At 35.4% G+C, this 24,011-nt stretch overlaps 3 protein-coding genes across 3 annotated transcripts in view; all 3 read left to right on the forward strand.

Moving 5' to 3' along the window:
- The window catches only part of LOC132299934 (putative disease resistance RPP13-like protein 1), a 30,994-nt gene extending 28,155 nt beyond the window's left edge, over positions 1 to 2,839 (forward strand). The window contains exons 4-6 of the mRNA XM_059796824.1: positions 2,199 to 2,538; positions 2,626 to 2,694; positions 2,786 to 2,839. The gene's annotated coding sequence lies outside the window, so the exon portion shown is untranslated. The remainder of the gene's footprint in view (positions 1 to 2,198; positions 2,539 to 2,625; positions 2,695 to 2,785) is intronic.
- A 19,219-nt stretch (positions 2,840 to 22,058) lies between these two features.
- On the forward strand, positions 22,059 to 22,621 carry LOC132301273 (putative disease resistance RPP13-like protein 1). The gene is made up of 2 exons (XM_059798540.1): positions 22,059 to 22,397; positions 22,580 to 22,621. The coding sequence occupies exons 1-2, from the start codon at positions 22,059 to 22,061 to the stop codon at positions 22,619 to 22,621; spliced, it is 381 nt and encodes a 126-aa protein (XP_059654523.1).
- Positions 22,622 to 22,645: 24 nt separating this feature from the next.
- On the forward strand, positions 22,646 to 24,010 carry LOC132301274 (putative disease resistance RPP13-like protein 1). The gene is made up of 2 exons (XM_059798541.1): positions 22,646 to 23,802; positions 23,988 to 24,010. Exons 1-2 carry the CDS (start codon positions 22,725 to 22,727, stop codon positions 24,008 to 24,010), a joined length of 1,101 nt encoding a protein of 366 aa, XP_059654524.1. The 5' UTR covers positions 22,646 to 22,724.
- The last annotated feature ends 1 nt before the right edge of the window (position 24,011 follows it).

The raw sequence follows: 24,011 nt of genomic DNA on the forward strand, positions 1-24,011 counted from the left end.
ACTGAAATTGGTAATCGAATCAATTGATTAAAGAATTGGGAATACACTGTTATATGTACATCAGAATAATGCTATTCTAGGAAACTAACTAATCCTAGAGATACACATTAATACATATAAAAAACTGATCCCTAGAAATCAGGGATTACAATAACTAATAAATCCCTAGCTATTAACAACCTATACACAATTTCCTTATACAAGGAAAGAATCGTATTTTCCCATATGGGGAATTGTCCATTGCTGAAACCATGCTGCCAAAGGGAGAAAGGTAAAGATTGGCCAAGCATTTCCCGAATCCCCCACATATATATAGATGGTGAACACATCGTTAACTTAGAGTGACAAACACTCGCGTGCTCGCATTGGATTCCTCCATTCATGCAGGAATTCCTTCACCTCAGGTATGTGCCAAAATTGTTACTTTCTCCCATCTATTGCTTTTTTCTTTTTTTTGTCCCATCTCACTTCCCTTCCACTGTCAACACCAGTAGTGTGTGTTTCTTGGAGCATTGGAAATTCTCAACTTATGACACTTGCAGTGAAACTTCAACTCTCACTCAGGCATGTGCCTCCACATTTGGCAATACAATCTTAATTAATGTTAATTCTAAAGCATACAGAATCATCACAAGTTTTTAATCGCCCACGACATGTATAATAAATCTGGTTTAATTTTGATGGACTATTGTAGATTAGTCAATATGCTTCTTTTGCAGCTAAAGACACTTTGGTCTCTGTTTGATTCTCAGAAACAATGATTGAAGGCAAAGGCAAATTAAAAAAAAAAAAAAAAAAAAAAACAAGTAGAAAAAAATGAAGGCAAAAGAATGTGGAAAAAGAAAACATTCCATAGGTAAAAGTTTTTTTTTTTTCCTTTACAGGTTCCTAAACTTATGCTTTTTTTCTGTATGGTAAATTGTTTTGTTATCCTTTCTCCGATAAAATAAAGATATATTGTTTTCTAATAAATTATAAGATTCCTTTTTAATTTTCCTTCATGTTTTATTTTCTCACAATTTTCATTACAAGTTACAACCAAACAAGACCAAGAAATAGATTTAGGTTCTATTTTTTTAATTTTTATTATGCTATTCTATTTAGGGATTATGGTTTTTTTATTCATGCTTTTACAATTTTAAGATAAAAATAAGTTTGCCTTTGAATGCATTTAGCAATGTTGAAGTTTGCATTAGTTACTATCCCTAGAGTGCAGTGGGCGTTATTGCTCACAATTGACATTATTGAGTAAGCAATATCCTTTGCATTCCAGTAAAATGTGGCTATCTAATATTTTTAAACAAAAAGCTATAACAAGAAATTAAGAATATTCATGTACTGACTTTAGATGGTTGATGTCACGAGTTCTCTCACATTTAATTAGTTATCCATTTATGATGCAGATGCCACTTTGTTTTTAGTTTATGATGAGAGTGAGAATTTGAGCAACCTAATTGCAACTGTCTCATATATATGTGTTTCAGCGACTAGGATTGCTTTTTAAGAATACTACTTACTATTGAATTATTGATGGTTAGATTATTTTAGAGGACCTACTTCAATTTTCTTCTCAGTTAATGCTATTAAATAATACTCTTCAGAATTTTTCTTTGAATAAGAAATTTTAGTATGCTGCAGCAGAAGGAAAATGTTGGCTTCACTTTGTTTCTCCATATACGATGGTTAATTGATTCTGATATATGGTTCTGATATAATATAAAATGATTCAAAAACAATGTATGGTTTCTTGTTGTGCTGAGCACTAAATTTTGTTTCTAGGAGATAAGTTACACCAAATTCCTTTGGGGTTTCTGTTAAATTTCTGATTATTCAAACATATTTTAAACGAAGTTCTTGTCAGACATTAGAGTTTAGACTATGAATTTCTGTGTGGATGGTTCACTATTATTATTTAGCTTCTAAAAGGCATCTAATCTATGCTCTGTTTTTTAATTTTTAATTTCATGAAATTCAATTATTGTCTAACCAAACAAGTATCTGCTTGGGAATGGATCTGTTAAGAACAACCAAAACAAAAGATACAACAGCCAGAAACTTCAGCTGATAAAAGTATGAATATGGGGCCATTTAAAGCACGATGTTTTTGCTGCATCATCATTATGAATATTGTAGTAATTAACACTATATTTATTTTCATATATTTCATGATTTTTAATTTAATTTTTTCCTATTTGCAGTCATAACTAAAAACCGTGATGCAAATCATCCTGAAGAGACCTCAAACTCAGATGGTGGTACATCCTCTCATGATTTGTACTCCCGAGTAATGGGAGAAGGAAAAGGGGGCTGTGTTTGCATTTATGGCTTAGGTACACCTTCTGACATTTGGGGCTGATCTCCTATTCGGGTGGAGCTTTTGAGGTGAGTGACACAGTCTGAGGGAGAGGTTCCTGTTGTATGTGCAGAATTTCAAGAGACAGTGTTTAATTTGAAGGCAGAGTATAATGAACAACTTGAAAGTCTAAACCAACAAATAGCCACGTTATTGCATCATCATATGCTAATGCTAGTGGACTGGTACAGTTCTTAACGTTCTTGTGTTCTTATCCATGTGAGTATATTTTCTTTATAAGTGTTTTTTATAAGTTAATTTTATGGTCATAGGTTTTGAAGTCTTCCGCCACTCTAGGAGAGTCACCAAGTTCTGGTTGCAGTCATGACACTCCACGTTTGGTGAGCACCCTAAAAGCCATACAACTTTTTAGTGCCTTATAATTTATATGTTATTCTGCTATGATTCTTATTATGTTCTATTGAAATGCAGGGCCAGTTGAAGCAGAAAGCAAGAGGGCAAGGCAAGTCCAGCAATATATATTGCATCCATCACATCTTATCACTTGTCTACCAGAGCACTATGATCTTATTTGGGAAACTCTATTTTTTATGCTTCATTGGGAAAACTAGTTTGTTATGTAAATATATTAAGATTTGACATACTAAAACAGAGAATTTGGATGTTTAGTATATGTTGGATTTGAATGTTGACTGCAGTATTAATTCACTTGCTTTTAGATCTCAGTTTAGTGTGTGATTCTTATTGAAAATGATGAAATACTCTCTCAACTTATTGTAAGACAAAAATAAGTTATCGGAGTCCTTTTTTTTTTTCCTTCATATTTTATTTTCTCACCGTTTTCCTTTACAAGTTACAAGCAAACAAGACAATTATAATGAAGTACTCTATCAACTTCTTTTATTTCCCTTTTGATTTCAGATTTTCAATGGATTCTCCAAAGAACTGCTTAACATCCGGTTTTCTTGGAACTTGCAGAGTTATAGAGGGAAATATTGATCTCAGGCAAGTCACATTTTCAATACAAATTTCACTCAATTTCTCTTACATGAGCCACTCAGCCACATGCTGGAATTTTAGTTTGCATGACTTATTAATTACTTTTATTTGTTTGATACAATTCTTGACATGCTTGTAAATTTTGGTATCTTCCACCAGCAGCACTATGGTTTGGGCTTATGAAGAGCAAGCCCCTCAATGTTCTATTAGTTGCAATCTATAGTAGGGGCATGCTGGAAGAGAACCGATCACGATAATAAGGTATTTTTTCTTGATTGCCTCTACATTGTGTATATACCCCTTCAGTATGAATAGTGTATTTGGGCATCTTGTTTGGGCTGCTGGATTTATGTTCTTAATTTCATGGTTTGGATAAGTTTGCCACATTTAGCAATATTGAAGTCTGCGTTAGTTACCATTCATGGAGTGAAAAAAATGGATGTTATTGTTCACACTTTTGGCATTATTGACTGGGCAATCCAGTAAAATGTAGCTATCTAATATTTTAATACAAAAAGCTAAGCTATTTTAAGAATTTAATGCTTTTGATGTCTTTAGATGGTTGATGGCATGAGTTCTCTAACCTTAATTTGTTATCCATTTCATGATGCAGATACCACTTTCTTAATATTTTCTTCTCTCTTTCGGTTTTTGTAATGTTTCCGATTTTTTGTATTTTTCCATTTTTCTGGAAATTCATTGACATAGGGGTATTTCGGCCTTTTCACATTTTTCATACGGGATTGTGGTTAGGTCCAGTTGCATTTTGTGCATTTTAATTTATGTGATGATGTAGTATTAAGTGGTGGTGCACTTATATGTGTTGTGGTGTGAAATTGATACAAAAGAAAAAGGAAAAAGAAAAGAAATTCGCGGGACCCACCACCCACTTAGTTTATGGTTTAGAAACCATTTCTTTTCCTCCATTCTCTCTCTCCCCGTCACTTTCTCTCTTCCTCCCTTTCTTCTTCATTTTCTTTTTCACTTTGGTTTCAAGTTTTGAATCTTGATAACTGACTCAATTCTTGGAGTTTTGGTGTACCGTTTGAGGCAAAACGAAGCCCACGACAAGCTCTACGCGGTAGTACCATCAATTTCAGTTTCGGGCCTTCCCTTGGAGTTCGAAATTCTTGACCCATTTTAAGGGTTTTGTGCAATCTTGAGGTAGGGGCCCTTAATCCACGAAATTCTGTACCTGAGTGAATTAATTCCCTCTAATTGTTGCTTAATTTGATTAATTGTTTGATATCTAGAGAATTGTTGATACATATGCATATATGTTAATTAAGTGACTATGTGTGTTAATGGTTCTATGTGAAGAGCATGTGTAAGAATTGACTATATGTATTCATCTTGCTAGATTCTTGTTGTTTGAAAGCATGTTTTGATTTTTCTTGATATTCTTGTGAGTTATGCCATGTTGCTTAAATTTGACTAGTTGTGGAAAGATGAGTATATGCATGTCCTTGAAGCATCCATGCATTGACATTGGGCATGAAAGGGAAGAAATGATTTTGAAATAAAAAGGAAAATTTTGGGGAAAGAGTTTTGATGAAAAAAAAAAAAAAAAACACTGTTTTATGAAAACCCGGTCGCCGCGGGGGTACCAAAGGGCCGGAAGGTTAATATAGCCTAGAGGGAATTAGGAAGTCGCCCTAGCGTGGTTGAGCTAGCTGGGCCCCATAATGACGCCGCGGGGGTACCAAGGGTCAGGGACAGTAGCCAATCCTTCTCTCATGTCGCTGCGGGGTCACCAAAGGGCGGGTTATATTAACAATTTGAAAGTGATGGTTTGAAAGTGAAAATGAGGAGAGACATTGTCATACATTGCATTGCATAACACCTCCTTGTTTATACTTGAAAGTTGATTGTTATATGGTTTTATCCTAGCATTGTATGATCCCCATTTCCCATTGCTCTATTCTTTGTATGGATTCACGGGGACACAAGAAGCATGTCTTAAGTGCTACCTACTGAGCTTTATGCTCACCCTATTATTTAATAAATTTTTCAGGAAACGGGAAAGAAGTGGAGGATGACTTTCCACCACAGGCCTAATTTGAATTAGAAGACTTCTTTTGGCTATTTTTGTATTAAGTCCCATATTTTTTGTAAAATCTTAGTTTGTTATATTTGGTATAGAGATTTGTGAACTCTTATTATTGTAACTATATTTTGGGACTGTAATTATGATAATTTGGATTAAACGGCATGTAAATGTTCCACCATGAGATGAACCATGTTGAGGTATAATGAACGGATGAATGGGATGTTGGAGTATATTATTTGTATTATGTGTTGGGACAGGTTGGAGGTGTTTTGAAAGGCCAGGAAGGGCCATTGCATTTTTTTTATTTGAGCAGGTTGTGATAGTCCCCTTTTTAGGGGAGGTCATACCGAATTTTTTTTTTTTTATATAAACGGGATCAGTTTAGGGTCGTTACAAATTTGGTATCAGAGCGATGGTTCGAAAACCTTAGGACGACGGGTAGAGGCCTATGTAGGATTGCGTGGGAAGTTGTTTACATTGCGTGTGAGATTATTTGTTACGTGTTTAGATATTTGAAGAAGCATGCTAAATTGTTTACTTGTCTATATGCTACATGTTAAAGTGTTTAAATGTTTGAGCAGCATGCTTACTTGTTTACTTGCTTAGTTGCTTGTGTTTAAGGTTCTGAAAAGCATGCTCACTTGCGTACTTGCTTATTTTCTTACGTGATTACATGCTTATATGGCATATGTGTGTATCACTGACTTAAATGATCCATGAGTAGGTGTTATGGTTTCAATATGTAGTTGTTTAGCATGCGCGCTTTTATGTTGTATTGGTTCTATGAGGTTTCACTTACGACTAGGGTAGGTATTAGCATTGTGGGCAAGGGTGATGTGAGTAACACGATCTTTTGAGTCCGATTTGAACTGAATGTGTCGTCCCACTAGGAGTCTTTTTCCTAGAGACTGGCAATGGTGAAAAGGTTTGATCTTAGGTGTCTTCCGGGACTGAAGTCCTCGTTTTCTTGCACGGGCGAGGGTTTGTCTTGTGTTTCCTATGTGTAGTAAGTGGATTCTTGGGATAATGGATTCGTAGGGTATGGTGTGTGAGTCATGGGATCATTTCGTGTAAGCAAAGTTGATTGGATGTCATCGGACATGAGGTGGTATGTAGAGTATGACTTGTGAGGTTCTAGTGCTGTATGGGTTGAGCAAGGTTTGTATTTGGATTTTTAATTAGAAGTTCACTGATGTTAAGGTTGAGAGTTGTCCCTTAGATTATTGTTTGGGAGTAAAAGTTGAGGTTGATCTTGAGTTGGTGACGAGATGAGTAAGTTGCACCTTTTGTTATGATTCCATTGAGGAAGGCAGAAGCTAAGTGTGATGTTGTTTGGTGACCATAGAGTGTTGGTCACAGATTGTGTTAAGCCAGGATAAGGAGTGACCTCTTGGGGCTTGGTGGCTTGTTCTATTTGATTTATTTGTTTTGTGGCCTTATGAGCGGGTGTGTGTGAGCGTGTGCAGGTGGCACCAGAAGGCTACCACACAGAGCGAGCTACGGGTACACAACTCAGATGAAATCGATGTGAACATTCCATTGTGTTGGATGGTAGTCACGGTTGTAGGTGTAACCTGAGTGTCTAGTTAGATACCAATTAGAGACCATTGTTTTGTAGTTGTCGTCTACTTCAGTTTATGTGATTGACCATTTAGCGTAGTGTTTGTTCTCCTCCTAGGGACTGTTTCTGTAGTACGCCACGTATGATTCTTTTCTTGTAACGGGTTGTTGACTAAGGTGTCAGGTATCACGAGTGATGTGTGTTTTCATATCGAGTTAGCGTCACTTTTGAATGAGCGATTGGTTAGTAAAGGCTTGTTGTTTCCAAGGGATTAGAGTTTGCGCATCTATCTTGGGAAGGATGATCATGGGGGTGTTAGTACTTGAGGTTCCTGTATTGGAGAGTAAGTCAGTTTGGGAGTGATCTCAGTATTCAGGAGGACAACAGTGATTAATCGCATCGTTGATGGTTTCGAGGTGACAGTTGAGTGTTAAGCGTCTTGGTTCTTATGCTCATTTTATTTTTGAGGATTTGTCGGCATGGCATTGCCGTATAGAGGTTCTTTTCTAGTGGAAAATAGTGGCAATTGTAGAAAAGTACCGAGAGTGATGCTTATTCTCTTGTTATAATGGTGATCTCTTAAGGATGTTTGAGGAAGAATTCCTTAGTAATGGTTTAATGGTACGGTGGGACGATTGGTTAAACTGTTGATTTGGGTGAGTGGCAGTGATGTTTAGTGTTGAAGAGTTTAATGTTCGAGGTATAATTCGAAGGTAAGTTGAGAATCATGAGTGTTGTTATGTGCTGACAGGTATGTGATGGGATGGTATGCCAGTGAGGCGCTTGTGGACGGTTTAGTCTTTGGAACCTGATCGATAAATAGGTGTTGCCATGTAGGCATCTTTTTCCTTGAAGAGTCAGTGAGTTATTATGACTGAGGTCACGGGTCTTGCGCGTACAGTAATTGAGGCAGTGTCGACTTCAAAGGGTAGAGATGGAACAGGTGATCAAGTGTCGTTGTATTTCATGGAGTTTTTCATTGGGTGATTATCAGGTAGGATGGCACGCAGTGTCCAACGTACAGTGATGATTCCTAGTGTCAGTATGTTAAGGACGTTGGTGTTTTTATCTGATTAGTTTTGGTTAGCATAGTGTTGCGGAGAAGTGTGTGTGAGGTCTTTGTGTTGATAGGTGTGACGGTTTGTTTGTGGCGAGGTCGCCTAGATTGTGTTCGTAATTTTGTATGTGATTCCAGTTGGTTCGTAATTTTGTATGTGATTCCAGTTGGTGTTCTCCTTGTGCGTAAGGAGTTCTTTTTGTCTCAGGTGTGATTGAGTGTCCATGGTTGGACGACCGGTGAGTAGTGTATGATAGGGTGTCTGGTTCATTAAGGTGTGAGTTGTTGGTTTCTTGTGAGAGCGGGATTTATTACCCTTCCATTTGTTCTAGTCTTGGCAAGGACGTTGTTTGTTGTGGGTCTTGTCTATGTCTAGGAGTTGTGCGCGTCCGTGGATGGACGGATTTGTGAGTGGGTGTGGTGTTGTTAAAGTTCGTCAATTGAGGTTCTGATTGAAGAAGGTCGACTTACTTCTACGGAGGGACGTATAGCCTTTAGTTTTGTGGTGTTCGTTTTGAGAATGGTTTTGATTGGTAGGATATGAGTCACGGGTCGCCGAATAGGGGATAGTGTTTTCGATGTTTAGTACTAGTGGTGATGGCTAGGAAATGTGTCGTAAATCGCAACTTGAGGATAACTAGGTGATGTGACTCATGTGTTTGGGTGTTTTTAGAGGTGATTGATTCTAGTGGTGTCTTGAGGACTAATGTTAGTATCGTTTGAACGTTTTGCAGCTAAAGCGTGATTATGGGATTCTGTTGAAGAACTGTAGGAATGATTGACCTTGGTTGTGAGGTTTTAGGCATGAGACGATCGTATCGAGCATTTTGAAGAGGTAAGAATTAAAACGAATGGTGTTATGGAATTGTTTACCTGGTATGAGTATTATGAGAAAATTGGAGAGCTTTGATGCTGATCGATGATTGAGACATTCGGTGCTATGTCATTTTGTTTGTTATGGTTATATAGTTAAGGTATTATTGAGATTACGAGGATAGGTATGTGACTGTATAATTGTTGAGGTTGTGTAAAGCGATAGATGATTAGAAAGTGGATCTTATGGTTGTTTTGTGGACTGTATATGTGTTTGAGGTTTAGACCTGAGGACAGGAACGATATCTGTGTTGAGATCAGATCGATGATGAGAATGGCCTGGCCAACCATTTCTCCTGAATCAATCCTTCTTTGGCACGATGTCGGGTCAAGGGTCAATGATCGTTCCGACTTGTTAGTGATTGTGAGATTATGGTACTGTACGTTGTGTGGGTGTGACAATGTGGACTTACATGATTTATCTTGGGTGACGAAAGGTGTTAGGTGGTATTGGGTGTTTGATAACGGGTTAGTGGTACAATCATTGATTCTTAAAGATCTTGTTTCGAGAAATTGTGCCTTGGGCACAGGATAGTACGCTTTATTGGTTTGGAGATTCATGATGTTATAATTGTTGGGAGATTCATCAATCAGTTATCTAGAGGTTGACCAGTATAATAATTATCGATTAGTGTGGTTGGTGGTCATTGTATGATGTTGTGGGAGTATAGTCGTATGTTGGATGACGAGTATTGGTTGGACAGAGATGTGTAGATGGGGTTTGAGTCTGATTGTGTGCTGGATGAGGTTCCTCATTTGAGGTCTAGGTTGTCCTTTAGAAGGATGAGTGTGATAGGACGCTGTCATGTTCCGGGGTCTTGTGACCATTCTTCTTCGAGCTCCGAAGTATTATGTAGCAGTGTAGAGGAAACCAGTGTTGGTCTTAAGTCGAGTATAGGATTCAGTGGGTTTTGCGCATAATGTTGTGAGTGATGAGTTCCCTCATGGGGTGGTGATCGTTGAGTTTTCTGGCGGCAGTGTGTGATTGCCTGTTGGCGCTGGTGTCAAAGGCAATATGGTTATTGAGTTCTTAGTCTCGAGATTTTGTGAGGAGTTCTCGGAAAGACTGTGGTTGTGAGTCTCCTCCTTTTAACGAGGGTAGATTTCGAAGACGAAATCTCTTTAAGGAGGGTAGATTGTAACATTTCCAATTTTCTGTATTTTTTCATTTTTCCGAAAATTCATTGACACAGGGGTATTTCGGCCTTTTCACATTTTTCATATGGGATTATGGTTAGGTCCAGTTGCATTTTGTGCATTTTAATTTATGTGATGATGTAGTATTATGTGGTGGTGCACTTATATGTGTTGTGGTGTGAAATTGATACAAAAGAAAAAGGAAAAAGAAAACAAATTCGCAGGACCCACCACCCACTTAATTTATGGTTTAGAAACCATTTCTTTTCCTTCATTCTCTCTCTCCCCGTCACTTTCTCTCTTCCTCCCTTTCTTCTTCATTTTCTTTTTCACTTTGGTTTCAAGTTTTGAATCTTGATAACTCACTCAATTCTTGGAGTTTTGGTGTACCGTTTGAGGCAAAACGAAGCCCACGACAAGCTCTACGCGATAGTACCATCAATTTCAGTTTCGGGCCTTCCTTTGGAGTTCGAAATTCTTGACCCATTTTAAGGGTTTTGTGCAATCTTGAGGTAGAGGCCCTTAATCCACAAAATTTTGTACCTGAGTGAGTTAATTCCCTCTAATTGTTGCTTAATTTGATTAATTGTTTGATATCTAGAGAATTGTTGATACATATGCATATATGTTAATTAAGTGACTATGTGTGTTAATGGTTCTATGTGAAGAGCATGTGTAAGAATTGACTATATGTATTCATCTTGCTAGATTCTTGTTGTTTGAAAGCATGTTTTGATTTTTCTTGATATTCTTGTGATTTATGCCATGTTGCTTAAATTGGACTAGTTGTGGAAAAATGAGTATATGCATGTCCTTGAAGCATCCATGCATTGACATTGGGCATGAAAGGGAAGAAATGATTTTGAAATAAAAAAGAAAATTTTGGGGAAAGAGTTTTGATGAAAAAAAAAAAAAAAAAACTGTTAATATAGCCTAGAGAGAATTAGGAAGTCGCCCTAGCGTGGTTGAGCTAGTTGGGCCCCATAATGACGCCGCGGGGGTACCAAAGGTCAGGGACAGTAGCCAATCCTTCTCTCGTATCGCCGCGGGGTCACCAAAGGGCGGGTTATATTAACAGTTTGAAAGTGATGGTTTGAAAGTAAATATGGGGAGAGACATTGTCATACATTGCATTGCATAGCACCTCCTTGTTTATACTTGAAAGTTGATTGTTATATGGTTTTATCCCGGCATTGTATGATCCCCATTTCCCATTGCTCTATTCTTTGTATGGATTCACGGGGACACAAGAAGCATGTCTTAAGTGCTACCTACTGAGCTTTATGCTCACCCTATTATTTAATAAAAAATTTCAAGAAACGGGAAAGAAGTGGCGGATGACTTTCCACCACAGGCCTAATTTGAATTAGAAGACTTTTTTTTGCTATTTTTGTATTAAGTCCCATATTTTTTGTAAAATCTTAGTTTGTTATATTTGGTATAGAGATTTGTGAACTCTTATTATTGTAACTATATTTTGGGACTGTAATTATGATAATTTGGATTAAACGGCATGTAAATGTTCCACCATGAGATGAACCATGTTGAGGTATAATGAACGGATGAATAGGATGTTGGAGTATATTATTTGTATTATGTGTTGGGACAGGTTGGAGGTGTTTTGAAAGGTCAGGAAGGGCCATTGCATTTTTTTTATTTGAGCAAGTTGTGGTAGTCCCCTTTTTAGGGGAAGTCATGCCGAATTTTTTTTTTTTTATAAACGGGATCAGTTTAGGGTCGTTACAGTTTTTTACGATGATAGTGAGAATTTGAGCAACCTAATTGCATTTGTGTATTAGCGTCTAAGATTGCTTTTTGAGAAAACCACTTCCTATTAATGGTCAGATTATGTTAGAACTCAGAAGACCTACTTTTATTTTCTTCTGAGGTAGTACTATGTGAAATGATACTCTTCATGATTTTTCTTTGAATGAGAACTTTTCGTATGCTGCAGCTGAATGAAAATGTTGGTTTATTGATTCTGATATATGGTTTTGATATAACATAAAATTATTCAATGACCATGTATGGTTTCTTGTTGTGCCGAGCATTAAATTTGTTTCTTGGAGATAAGTTACACCGAATTCCTTTGAGGTTTCTGTTTAATTTCTGATTATTCAAGCATATTTTAAACTAAGGTTTTGTCAGCCATAAGAGTTTAGACTATGAATTGCTGCGTGGATGATTGACTATTTTTATGCATCTTCTAAAAGGCATTTAATATATGCTCTGTTTTTCAATTTTAATACTTGACTAACGAAACAAGTATTTGCTAGAGAATGTATCTGTTAACGAGAACAACCAAAACAAAATAAACAACAGCCAGGAACTTCAACAGTTACTTATGAATATGTGGCTATTTAAATCATAATATTTTTGCTGCATCAGTTTACGAATATTATTGTAATTATTTCATTATCTTTTTTACTTCATATCATTTTTGTGTTGCTTCATTTTATTATTATTATTATTTTCCTATTTGCAGTCACAAGTAAAACAACTTGCTGCAAATCAACCTGCAGCTTAGGTCCTACACTTTGCTGAATTTGGGGGCCATCACCTTCTCGGGTGGAGCTTTTGAGGAGGTCGACACTGACACAGTCTGATGAAAAACTGGAGACTGTAAAACAACAAAATGGCCATGTTATTGACGACCATGTACTCTTATGATGTTGTGTTGAAACTTGAAATGCAACCATGTTTTTTTATGTTTCATTCGGAAAACTGGTTCGCAACGTAAATTTACTAAGATCTGACATACTGTACCAGAGAATATGGAAGTTTTGTATGGTATATGTTGGATTTGAATGTTGACTGCTGTATCTCAAAATATTTACCTCAAAAGTGTTGAATGTTGATAGCTTGTCTTGCAGTTCATTTAGACAACCTGAGCTTAGTGACCTCTTGGAGAGTGAGCTCAGGTTCTGCAGAGTTGCATATTTATATGGTGAATAGGATTGTAATCAACAAAGATGGATGAAAATTTTGATCTTTTCTTGGTCTTTACTTCCCACGGAGGGTTATATTCGTTGGGTAAAAAAACTAAGTTGTTTGAGACAACGGAAACAAGCAAACGAACATAGAGATCCGAATAACAAATAATAAGTAACAATGCAAAGAAACGCAATATTTAACAGCTGAAAACAGAATTCTCAATGTTTGAAAATAAAATATGGAAGTCCATTGCGAAGTGTTTCATTAATGGCGGTATAGATTTGGTGTTGGTTTTGGGGGGAGGCTATCCCACCCAGAGAGATTGTAGGGTTCCTCCCGCGCTAAATTGCCGCCTAATGTTGGGTCAAAGAAACAACGCATAAACTATGGTTTAGAAGGGACTATGTGGCCAAAGAAAAATTTAACTGGCCCAACTACACGAACAGTGAACTGGACTGAATCCAAGTCCGAATCCGCAAAACCTTCGTAGGATTTACAAACCCAGTGTGGTAGGCACCTTTTACAGAAAGTTGTCATTATTGGTCAAAGCCCAAATTTTTGTATCCTCTTATTTTAATTAATTTATTATTATGCTCTTTTTTATATTATAAAATATAACATTATTAGACTTACCTATCTCATTTCATATAAAATATTTTTTAGATCAAAATTTATTTTATAACCACCAAACAGGTGTGGGGGTATTACTCGAATTGCAAAAAAATCTTTAACGTTGTGGCCCATTCTAACTCAAACTAAGTATAGTGCTAATTGTCTCGGTTTTGACAATAAAAAATAAAAAATTTAAATTACTTACTCAAATGTTTAATGATTTATTAGGAAATTTGTTGAATTTTCACGATAACAAAACAATTTAATCGCACAATTATAATCACCTCACAATTTAATCACATATGAAATATTCATCATCATCGTTTCCATATCGTGTCCAAGTTGTCAAACATAAACATGAATGTCTTATATGAAAAGCTTTAATGAAACTCCAATCACAACCGACAAAAACTTTGTCGTTTCCATCAATCAGCAACACCAAAACTTCATTCTTGTTTGCCGGCACAATATATATATATATAAAATAAACAGTACAATACAATACAATACGAAGAGACCAATTAGGGCAAATAAATATAGTAAATAAGCCTACTTTCACAAGACACAGAGAAAATTCAGAAAGTCATCGCAGCATATATATATATATATATATATATATATATATATATTCATAGGTACGCTATAAAATCCGTTTCACTATTCTATTTTATCCTATAGGCTCAGAGACTCACCAATTTAATATAAGTCTTTTTTGGTGACTTGTGAGAAAATGTTTCTTCAAGTAAAATATTTTTCACCAAAAAAGTACTGAAAATGTTGTTTGGAAAACATTTTTAGGTCAAAATAAACAGAGCCTTAATGGAGTAGATATTTTGTTTATTGATTATGCAATTATCCTTCATGTGTTGTATTGTGTGTGTGTCTCAGTGTCTGCATATTGAATAAAAATAAAATTATTTTTTTATTTTTTTTATTTTAACATTAAATAAATATTTTATCCCAAACAAAAATGAACTTCATTAACGAGGTTTGCAATGCGCATTAAATAAAGAGTCAACAAATTGAATACTGATTCATTTTTTGGGTAATCTGAAACTTCTTTGAACAACACCAAAAACCCTAGTCTAACTACACCAAACTTCGGCCCGTCAATGGGGGCTAAAAACATAATGCTGCATTGGCTTATCTTAAGTCAATAGAGCATCTGGGCAGCAGGCAAAGTAGATAATATTTGTGAAAAGAGGAGAGAGAGAGAGAGGGGCGGTGTGCAACTTACCATCAATACGCTATTTGTGGCCCTCACATCAGATTATCTATTGCGTTCTCTGTAGATAGAGCATCGTTTGGAGTACCGCCACTTATTTTTTGGCTTTCTTTATTCACTTGTTTTGTGTTGAATTGTACAACTCCGAAAACGGTAATAAAACGGCTATTCTTAAAGAGTAATAAACGGCTATATTATTTAGCCTATAAATACTAATTCTCATCTTCAATAATTCTCTCTCAATATTTTTTTTTTAACATTCATCTCTATGGATCCTCAACCTCCATTTTATCGCCCCCATCTCAACCTCCATTTTATCGTCCCCATCTCAACCAATCTCATAACTCCGAATTACCACCGCAATCCAATTATAATTTGGATTCTTTAATTTTTTTTCAATCCAAAAATTCATCTCAAGCCCAATACTCTTATTTCCCTTACCAACCTTCTCAATACCAATCCGTACCACATCCCCAATTCCAACCTCATTACCGATTATAACCTTCTCAATACCAACCATATCAATCCCAATCCTCTCAGTTCCAACCATCTCTATCCCAACCATCTCAGTTCCAACCATCTCTATCCCAACTATCTCAATCCCAAACTTCTCAATCCCAACCATCTCAATTCCAACCTTCTCAATCCCAAACTTCTCAATCCTAACCATCTGAAACCCAACGTAATTCTCGGCGCTCGAAAACAAATTGGTCCATTGAAGAAGATGAAGTATTATGCAAAACATAGGTTGACATTGGGGAAGATCCAATAACGGGTTCGGATCAGAAGCAAATCACGTATTAGGGACGAGTCCATGAAAATTTTATTTGGCAATCAAGGGGCACGACGTCCTGAAATGTACCAAGTTTGCAAAATTGTTTCTCACACATTAAAAAAATTGTGGAAAAATTTTCTGGATATTACAAACATATCTAACATCATACTCCTAGTGGCTTCAACATTGAAGATGCAGTAAGTTTTTTACTTTGTAAATTTTTTAAATTTTTTTTTAATTGGCAATCTAACTAATTTCATTTATTTTTTATTTTTTATAGCTCAATGAAGCAAGAAATTTATTTAAAGCGTCAGAAAATGAGCCATTTAAGTTGAACCACTATTAGTGTATTTTAAAGAATTCGTCAATGACAAAGGGAAAAATAAAAGAGCAGTGGAGATCGATATGAATGAGCCTGGGAATTGGCCAGAAACTGTTTAACCTACTTCGTTAACAGTCCAAACCAATCCATCTACTCCGTCAACACCTAGAGTATCAACACTAGCTTTTGTAAACTTTGGCGACGACGATTCACCTGTAATTAGTGTTGAAAGTTCGCATGGCATTGTATGACCTCCTGGACGAAAAGCATCTAAGAAGGGTCGCAAAAAAAAAAAAAGCAAAGAGGAGGTACAACATAACTTATTTCTAGAACAATTTAAAGATTTTACCCATCAAAGTAAGTTGATGAATGCCTTAGCGGTCGAATCTCAAAAAATGAAATTGAAAGCTACATTCGATTTAGGCTTGGAGCAAGAACATACAAAAAGAATGGAGATTGAGGCGCAACAAGAAATGAAAAAGTTGGAATTTGAGCGGAAGCAACTTGATTTTGAAAGAGAAATGATGCTTAAAAGTCCAAATGACGCTCCAACGGTAGCAACAAAAGCATGAATCATTGATCAACAAAATGAAATTTATGCACATTTCAGTAAAATGGGTAATTTGTGAAGCTATGTAATGTAATTTTCTTTTTCTACCTATGGGAAACTAATGCAATGTAATTTTCTTTTTCTATCTGTGAAAAGTTAATGTAATGTAATTTCTTTTTTTCTATCTGTGGGAAGCTAATGTAATTTTTATTTATATATGTAATGGATATTTCTTTAAATTTCTTAACAAATCTAATCGAAACAAATAATTTTTAAAATATTGTTTATTCATCAGCATATAAAAATTACATTTTATTCTACTACAACAAATTTAAGCATCTTCATCACCAAATTGATTCCACAAATGTTCCATGAGATCTCTCATAAGATCGGCATTGTCTGATCTATTGCGAATCCTACTTAGGCGAAAGGAAATGTGTGCCGCCAACATTGATGGGTTTCGAACGTAACGTGGAAGGGAGATTGGGTCATTTGTCGAAGGTGTCCATTGCAAAATGTGTTCGCCCTCGTCTTCAATGATCATATTGTGTAATATGATGCACGTTCTCATTATCTTGTTTAGATATTATGTACTCCAATAAAGTACCGATTGATGCGTTATAACCCACCTCATGTGCAACACGTCGAACGCCGGTTCTACATCTTTCCTAACAGCTTCTTGTTTGTTAGCAAATAATTTCTCTTTGACTGTTGTTGGGTGCGGGATAGTCTGCATCAAAGTTACCCACTTAGGATATATACCATCAGATAGGTAATACTCCATTGTATGTCGATACCCATTCACCACGTAATTAACTGAAGGCATTGAATCATTGATCATGCTCTTGAATATTGGGGAATGATCGAGAACATTCAAGTCATTGTGTGAACTAGCCATACTAAAGAAAGCATACCAGATCCACAGATTTTTCGATGCAACGGCCTCCAATATGAGGGTAGGTTTATGGCTTCTTCCCATATGCATGCCATGCCATGTTATGAGGCAGTTCTTCCATTCCCAATGCATACAATCTATAGAGCCAAACATACCTGAAAAATCTCTCTCTTCCCCTTCTCGAAGCAAACGTGCAATGTCGTTTGCATTTGGTGAACATTGGTACTGCTCCACATACACAGCAATTATAGCATCACAAAACCTCTTCAAGCTTTCGATCGCAATGCGCTCAGAAATCTTTATATACTCGTCACAAAGATCAGCTGAAATTCCATATGTGAGTATACGGATTGCAGCGGTCATCTTCTGTATAAGAGTGAACCCCATACGACCGAGGGCATCGGGTTTCTGGATGAACCATTCGTCATATGTTGTAACACCGTTCAAAATACGAAGAAACAACTCTCGTTGCATCCGAAACCTTCTACGAAATATGTTTGGTGGAAAAATCGGATTTTCAGCAAAGTAATCTCGGAATAGCCGTTGTGCCTTCTCCTCTCGATCACGTTTAATATACTTTCTCTTACGAGGTTGAAAGAATGCCCGTACCCTATCAGGCGATAATAATCTGCTCACATCGTTCATCCTTTTTCGATGGATTTCAAAAATATCTTCCCCATCTGAATCTGACGAATTCAATGGAGAAATAGACTCAGAGGCGGGTATATCTCCTACCGGTGAAGCCATTGTTTTTTTTGTATAAGAAATATGAAGATTCAAAAAATAGAGAATGGGCTTGAGAATGCAAAGAAGTTGACTTGATAATTGAAAGAAGATAGAATAAGTGGTTTATATGAAAATTGAAAGAACAAATAATGGACTTGAGAATGCAAAGAAATGGACTTCATAATTGAAAGAAGATAGAATGAGTAGTTTATATAGAAATTGAAATATAGCCGTTGGGAATATAGGCGTTGAGAAGTAAACAAAAAATTATTAAATTCAAATTCAAATTTTTTATTTTATTTTTAAATTAAATTAATAAAATAATAAATAGAGAAAGAGATAATTGAGTTACACATCATGGAACATATGGATAAAAAAAAAAAAAATACCACATCATCACTTTTTAGCTTATGTGGCATTCTACTTTTTAAAAAGTAAATAGATAACTTGTGTGTTCACACCACTTACTCTTAGTCATTTGAATATTTGGAATATATATATATATATAGTGTGTGAATGGGAATGAGGAGCTGACAAATGTACCAATTTTCGTATCCTCTTATTTTAATTAATTTATTATTATGTCATTTTTTATATATTATAAAATATAACACATCTCTTAATAAGATTATAAGATTTGCTTATCTCATTTCATATAAAATATTTTTTAGATCAAAATTTATTTTATAACCACCAAATAAGTGTGAGGGTATTGCCGAATGGTAAAAAGATTTAGGATTAAAAAATAATAATAATAATTAATTAATTAATTAAATTTGAAAAAAAAATCTTTTAACGTTTTGGCCAATTCCCCACTGAAATTCAGCATGGTGATGGTTCATGTCTCAGTTTCAATAATAAAAAATAAAAATTTAAATTACTTACCCAAATGTTTAATGATTTATTAGGAAATTTGTTGAATTTTCATGATAACAAAACAATTTAATCACACAATTATAATCACCGTCACAATTTAATAACTAAACAACCTATGAAATATTCATCATCATCGTTTCTATATGGTGTCCAGGGATTCAAACATAAACATGAATGTCTACATGAAAAGCTCCAATGAAAACTCCAATCACAAACGACAAAGTTTTTTATCGTTATCATCAATTAGCAACGCCAAAACTTCATTCTTGTTTGCCGGCAGAATATATATATATATATATATATATATATATATATATAAAATAAACATTACAATACAATACAAAACGAAGAGACCAATTTGGGCAAATAAATACAGTAAATAAGCCTACTTTCCCAAGACGGAGAGAGAATTCAGAAAGTCATCGCAGCATATATATATATCAAAGGTACGCTATCCTATCCGTTCCACTATTCTATTCTATCAGGCTCAGAGACTCACCAATTTAATCTAAGTCTTTTTTGGTGATTTGTGGGAAAATGTTTTTTCAAGTAAAATATTTTCCACCAAAAAAGTACTGAAAATGTTGTTTGGAAAACATTTTTAAGTCAAAATAAACATAGCCTTCATGGAGTAGATATTTGGTTTATTGATTATGTAATTATCCTTCATGTGCTGTATTGTGTGTGCGTCTGCTTATTGAATAAAAATAAAATATTTTTTTTATTTGAAAATTAAAATAAATATTTCATCCCAAACAAAAAAATTAACTTCATAAACCGAGGTTTGTAATGCCCATTAAATAAAGAGTCAACAAATTGAATACTGATTCATTTTTGGGTAATCAGAAACTTCTTTGAACACCACCAAAAACCCTAGTCTAACTTCAACCATTCTACACCAAACTTCTGCCCGTCAATGGGGGCTAAAAATATAATGCTGCATTGACTTATTTTAAGTCATTAGTCATTTGAATATTTGGAATATATATATATATATATATATATATATATATATATATGTGAATGGGAAGGAGGAGCTGACAAATGCCCATGTGATGATTCATGTGAATGTGGCGTTTGGATCCTCTGCTGTAGAAATTTCTAACACAATTAAATTCTGTTTCAACGCATTAGCTCTCAAACTCAAGGTAATATGCTGAAACTACAAATAAAGGTGTTAAAACGTCTTTTCAACACAATAAATCGTGTTTTAAAACATTACTTTAGGTTAGAAATAATGCATTGAATCAAAATTTAAAATGTGCTTTCGGTGTGTGTCTCTCCAACAGTAGATAGATTATTCTTCTATTGCTCTAGTAGGGCAATATGGGTCCTTTTATTTTTCAAGGTGTTTTATGTGTGTTCTGGTCTTTCATTTTCATTCATTTCTACTTTTTATTTATTTATTTTTGTGGTTGATCATTCATGAATTTTGGACTTCATAGGAGAAAGCTGATGTGCCAATTTTTTGATAAATTTGTGTGCTTTTTGTTCTAAATGCGTAGAAACCTAGATGCTAATATGAATACATGCTACCTGAAATAAATAAATGCTTTTATTTAAGACATTAGAATTTATTTTTATTTTTTGGGTAGTTTTGTGTATTTTCAGGAAATATATGCAAATTTCTTGGTCCTTGGCATATGCTGTTGTCCTTCTCCCTTCAATGAAGTTACCTCTGATTGACCATGGACTACATTATTGGTGTTTGTGTGGAATCCACACACTAATGTCTAATTCCAACTTCGTTTTCATATTGCCTTTCACCTTCAATAATGAAGCTCAATTTTAGATGTCATCCCGACTTGGCTCTAGAATTAGTATATCAAATTATTTTATAATTTCATTAATTATTATAATTTAGTATACTTAATATATGTAAGAAAAATTTTAGAATTAAAAGGAAAAAAAAAAAAACCCACAAATTTGACTCATTTACCAATAGCTGCTATTTATCCACCAAATCATATTTGTGAGTTCAATACAATCTGTAATGTTAACTGTCACTCACTCGTAAATGTAAAAAAAAAATCAAACACTTATCAAATTATTTTATAATTTCTCTTATTTCTGATCTTTCTTTTCTTTTTATTGTACTTTTATCGTTGACCATTCATGAATTTTGGACCTAATACGAAAAAGTTGTTATGTCATTGATCTCAAAATATCTGCAGCATAGAATGACTGGCATCATTGTATTAATTGATATGAATCGACATATATATTTATTAATTAATTAATAGTCTAGATTAGATAATATCCAACTAGGTATTTAGAGAGATAGAGATATACCCCTCTATTTTATAAAATGGGTAAAAGAGTTTCTCATATCAAGAAAGAATACGATTTTATTTACTCTTCATCTCATGCATAATACATAGATTTTATAGAGTAAACCTTTTGTATAGCTTCAAATCCCATTGGATGCAATTTTCTTTTCTTTTTTTATTGTTTTAGATATGTGCCAAGTTTTTGATAAATTTGTTCCCTTTAGTTCAAAATGCAACAAAAAATTAAAAAGACTAATAGAGAATGTTTTACAATTGGAGCTGAACTATTTCGTATAGCACAAATGTTGTATTTGCTCTAATTTGCCTTGATGAACGGACTGGTAGATTATTTAGAAATATGATGAATATAACAGTCCTAAAATTTTATCATATAGTTTTTGTGCTATAGAGAAAAAATTAATTAAATTGATAAATTAGAAAATTCTTAGTCGTCTATGTATTTTCACACTTCTCTGTCGGGTGTATCATGCTTTTGTCCATGGACTGTATGTTATGTGTTTGTGTAGAATCTCCAACCCCACCAACAAAACTAATGATGGTGTTTTTTCGTGAGCTGTACTGTGTCTCATTTCAATTGCAGCATTCTTATTAGATTTTTGTGCAATTTACCATTAAGATTTACTTTGTCCTTCTTAACAACCATATTCAACATTCAAGAGGCTCTTCACTGCTAAGTCTCTCTCTCTCTCATCTCTTTCCGATCTCTGTAATTCTCTCTAAAGGCTTTTCACTGCTAAGTCTCTCTGTGATCACTCTCTTTCTCTCTAAAGGCTCTTTCACTGCTTAGTCTCTCTGGTCTCTCTCTCCAGATCTAAGGGGCTCTTCTTCACAGCTACTCTCTCTCTCTCTATAGAAAAGAAAATGGCAGGAGAAGTGGTGGGTGGAGCATTTCTCTCAGCTTTCCTTCAAGTGCTATTTGATCGGTTGGCTTCTCCCGAGCTCATACGCATCTTTTCCAAACAAAAGTTGGATGATGGACTCAGAAAAAAACTGAAGACAACCCTACTAGCCCTCCAAGCAGTGCTGGATGATGCGGAGGACAAGCAGATTACCAACAAATCTGTGAAAGCTTGGCTGGACGAGCTCCAACATGTTATCCACCAAGCTGACGACTTGCTAGATGAGATCACTACCAAAGCCTTCAGGGACAGTTTGGAAGCTACTCATGATCAGTCCCTCACCCAAAGCAGCACAACTCAGGTTGGTTTCAATCGATTTTTACGTCCGATCAAGCAATCTCTATTATGCATTAACCAATCTGTCTCCACTTCTGTTTACCTCTCCGAGGAAGAGATAGAGTCCAGGATGAAAGAGATCATTAGGGAGTTGGAGAGTTTTGTTGAGCAAAAAAAAACTCTTGAATTGAAAGATTATGTTGGAAGGAAATCATCACAAAGGCTGCCAACCGCATCTTTGGTATATGAAGATGAGGTCTGTGGGAGGAAGGATGACAAAGAGAAGATAATTGAATTGTTGTTGTCTGCCAACACAACCGGGAATGAGATCCCTGTGATCCCCATTGTTGGCATGGCCGGGATCGGCAAGACAACCCTTGCCCAGTTTGTATACAATGATGCTCGACTAAATGACAATTTTTCAATGAGATCATGGGTTTGCGTGTCTGATGCATTTGATATTTCCATAATAACGAAGAAAATATTGGACGATCTCACCTCATCGGACAATGACATGATCAGCAGCTTCAATCAACTTCAAACCAAGTTGAAAGAGATGGTCGCGGGGAAGAAATTTCTAATTGTTCTGGACGATGTTTGGAATGACAATTACATTGATTGGGACATATTAAGAAGACCTTTGAAGGCTGGAGCATTGGAAAGTAGGATCATCGTAACGACACGCAATGACACTGTCGCGTCAATGATGGGCACAATCGCTAGTCATTTCTTGGAGCAATTGTCGTTTGAAGATTGTTGGTCATTATTTGCAAAGCACGCCTTTGTGAATAGAGATTATATGGCTTATCCAGAGCTAGAGAGTATTGGCAGAGAAATTGTGAAGAAGTGTGGAGGCTTGCCTTTAGCAGTAAAATCACTCGGAGGTCTCTTGCGTTCTAAATTGAAAATTGAGGAGTGGGAAAATATATTAAAAAGCAAGATATGGGATTTGGATCGCAACATTCCTCCAGCTCTAAGATTGAGCTATCATTATCTTCCTTCGCATTTAAAGCAATGCTTTGCATTATGTTCGATATTTCCTAAAGATTACGAATTTCAAAAGAAAAAGTTAGTTCGATTATGGATAGCCTTAGATTTTGTGCAGCAACCCAAAAGCAACAATTCAGTGGAAGATGAAGGTAACGACTGCTTTCATGAATTATTATCGAGGTCTTTCTTTCAAAGATTAGATTCTTATTTTGTAATGCATGACTTGATCCATGACTTAGCACAAGATATATCTGGAGACTTTTGTTTTAGACTAGATTATGACAAGAAACTTGTTCATATCTCTGAAAAAGTTTGCTATTTTTCATATGTTCTAGGCGAGTATGATGGATTTGAAAATTTTAGGGTTCTGAATGAGGTTAAATGTTTAAGAACATTCATGTCATATTCAAGAGATCGCCGATTGGATCGTTGTTACTTAGGCAATAAAGTACTCCATGATATGTTGCCATTCATGAGATGTTTAAGGGTTCTATCTCTGTCTAAATATCAAATTTCTGAATTGCCTCCATCAATCGAAAATTTGATACATTTGCGCTATTTGGATCTCTCTTGGACAAGAATCAAACAGTTACCTGATTCAGTAACAACCTTGTGTAATTTGCAGATATTAAATTTGTTACGTTGTGAA

The sequence above is a fragment of the Cornus florida genome, unplaced genomic scaffold (assembly GCF_030987335.1).
Source record: "Cornus florida cultivar Cherokee Brave unplaced genomic scaffold, ASM3098733v1 CherokeeBrave_3.0.0_Hap2_Chr03, whole genome shotgun sequence".
NCBI classification, from domain to species: Eukaryota; Viridiplantae; Streptophyta; class Magnoliopsida; order Cornales; family Cornaceae; genus Cornus; species Cornus florida.

Coding starts and splice junctions, on each gene's coding strand:
- LOC132301274 (XM_059798541.1), top strand. CDS start 22,725: ATGGCCGGGATCGGCAAGACAACCCTTGCCCAGTTTGTATACAATGAT. Junction 23,803..23,987: donor ATTGGATCGTTGTTACTTAG/GCAATAAAGTAC, acceptor TGTAATTTGCAG/ATATTAAATTTGTTACGTTG.
- LOC132301273 (XM_059798540.1), top strand. CDS start 22,059: ATGGCAGGAGAAGTGGTGGGTGGAGCATTTCTCTCAGCTTTCCTTCAA. Junction 22,398..22,579: donor CCCAAAGCAGCACAACTCAG/GTTGGTTTCAAT, acceptor TTATGTTGGAAG/GAAATCATCACAAAGGCTGC.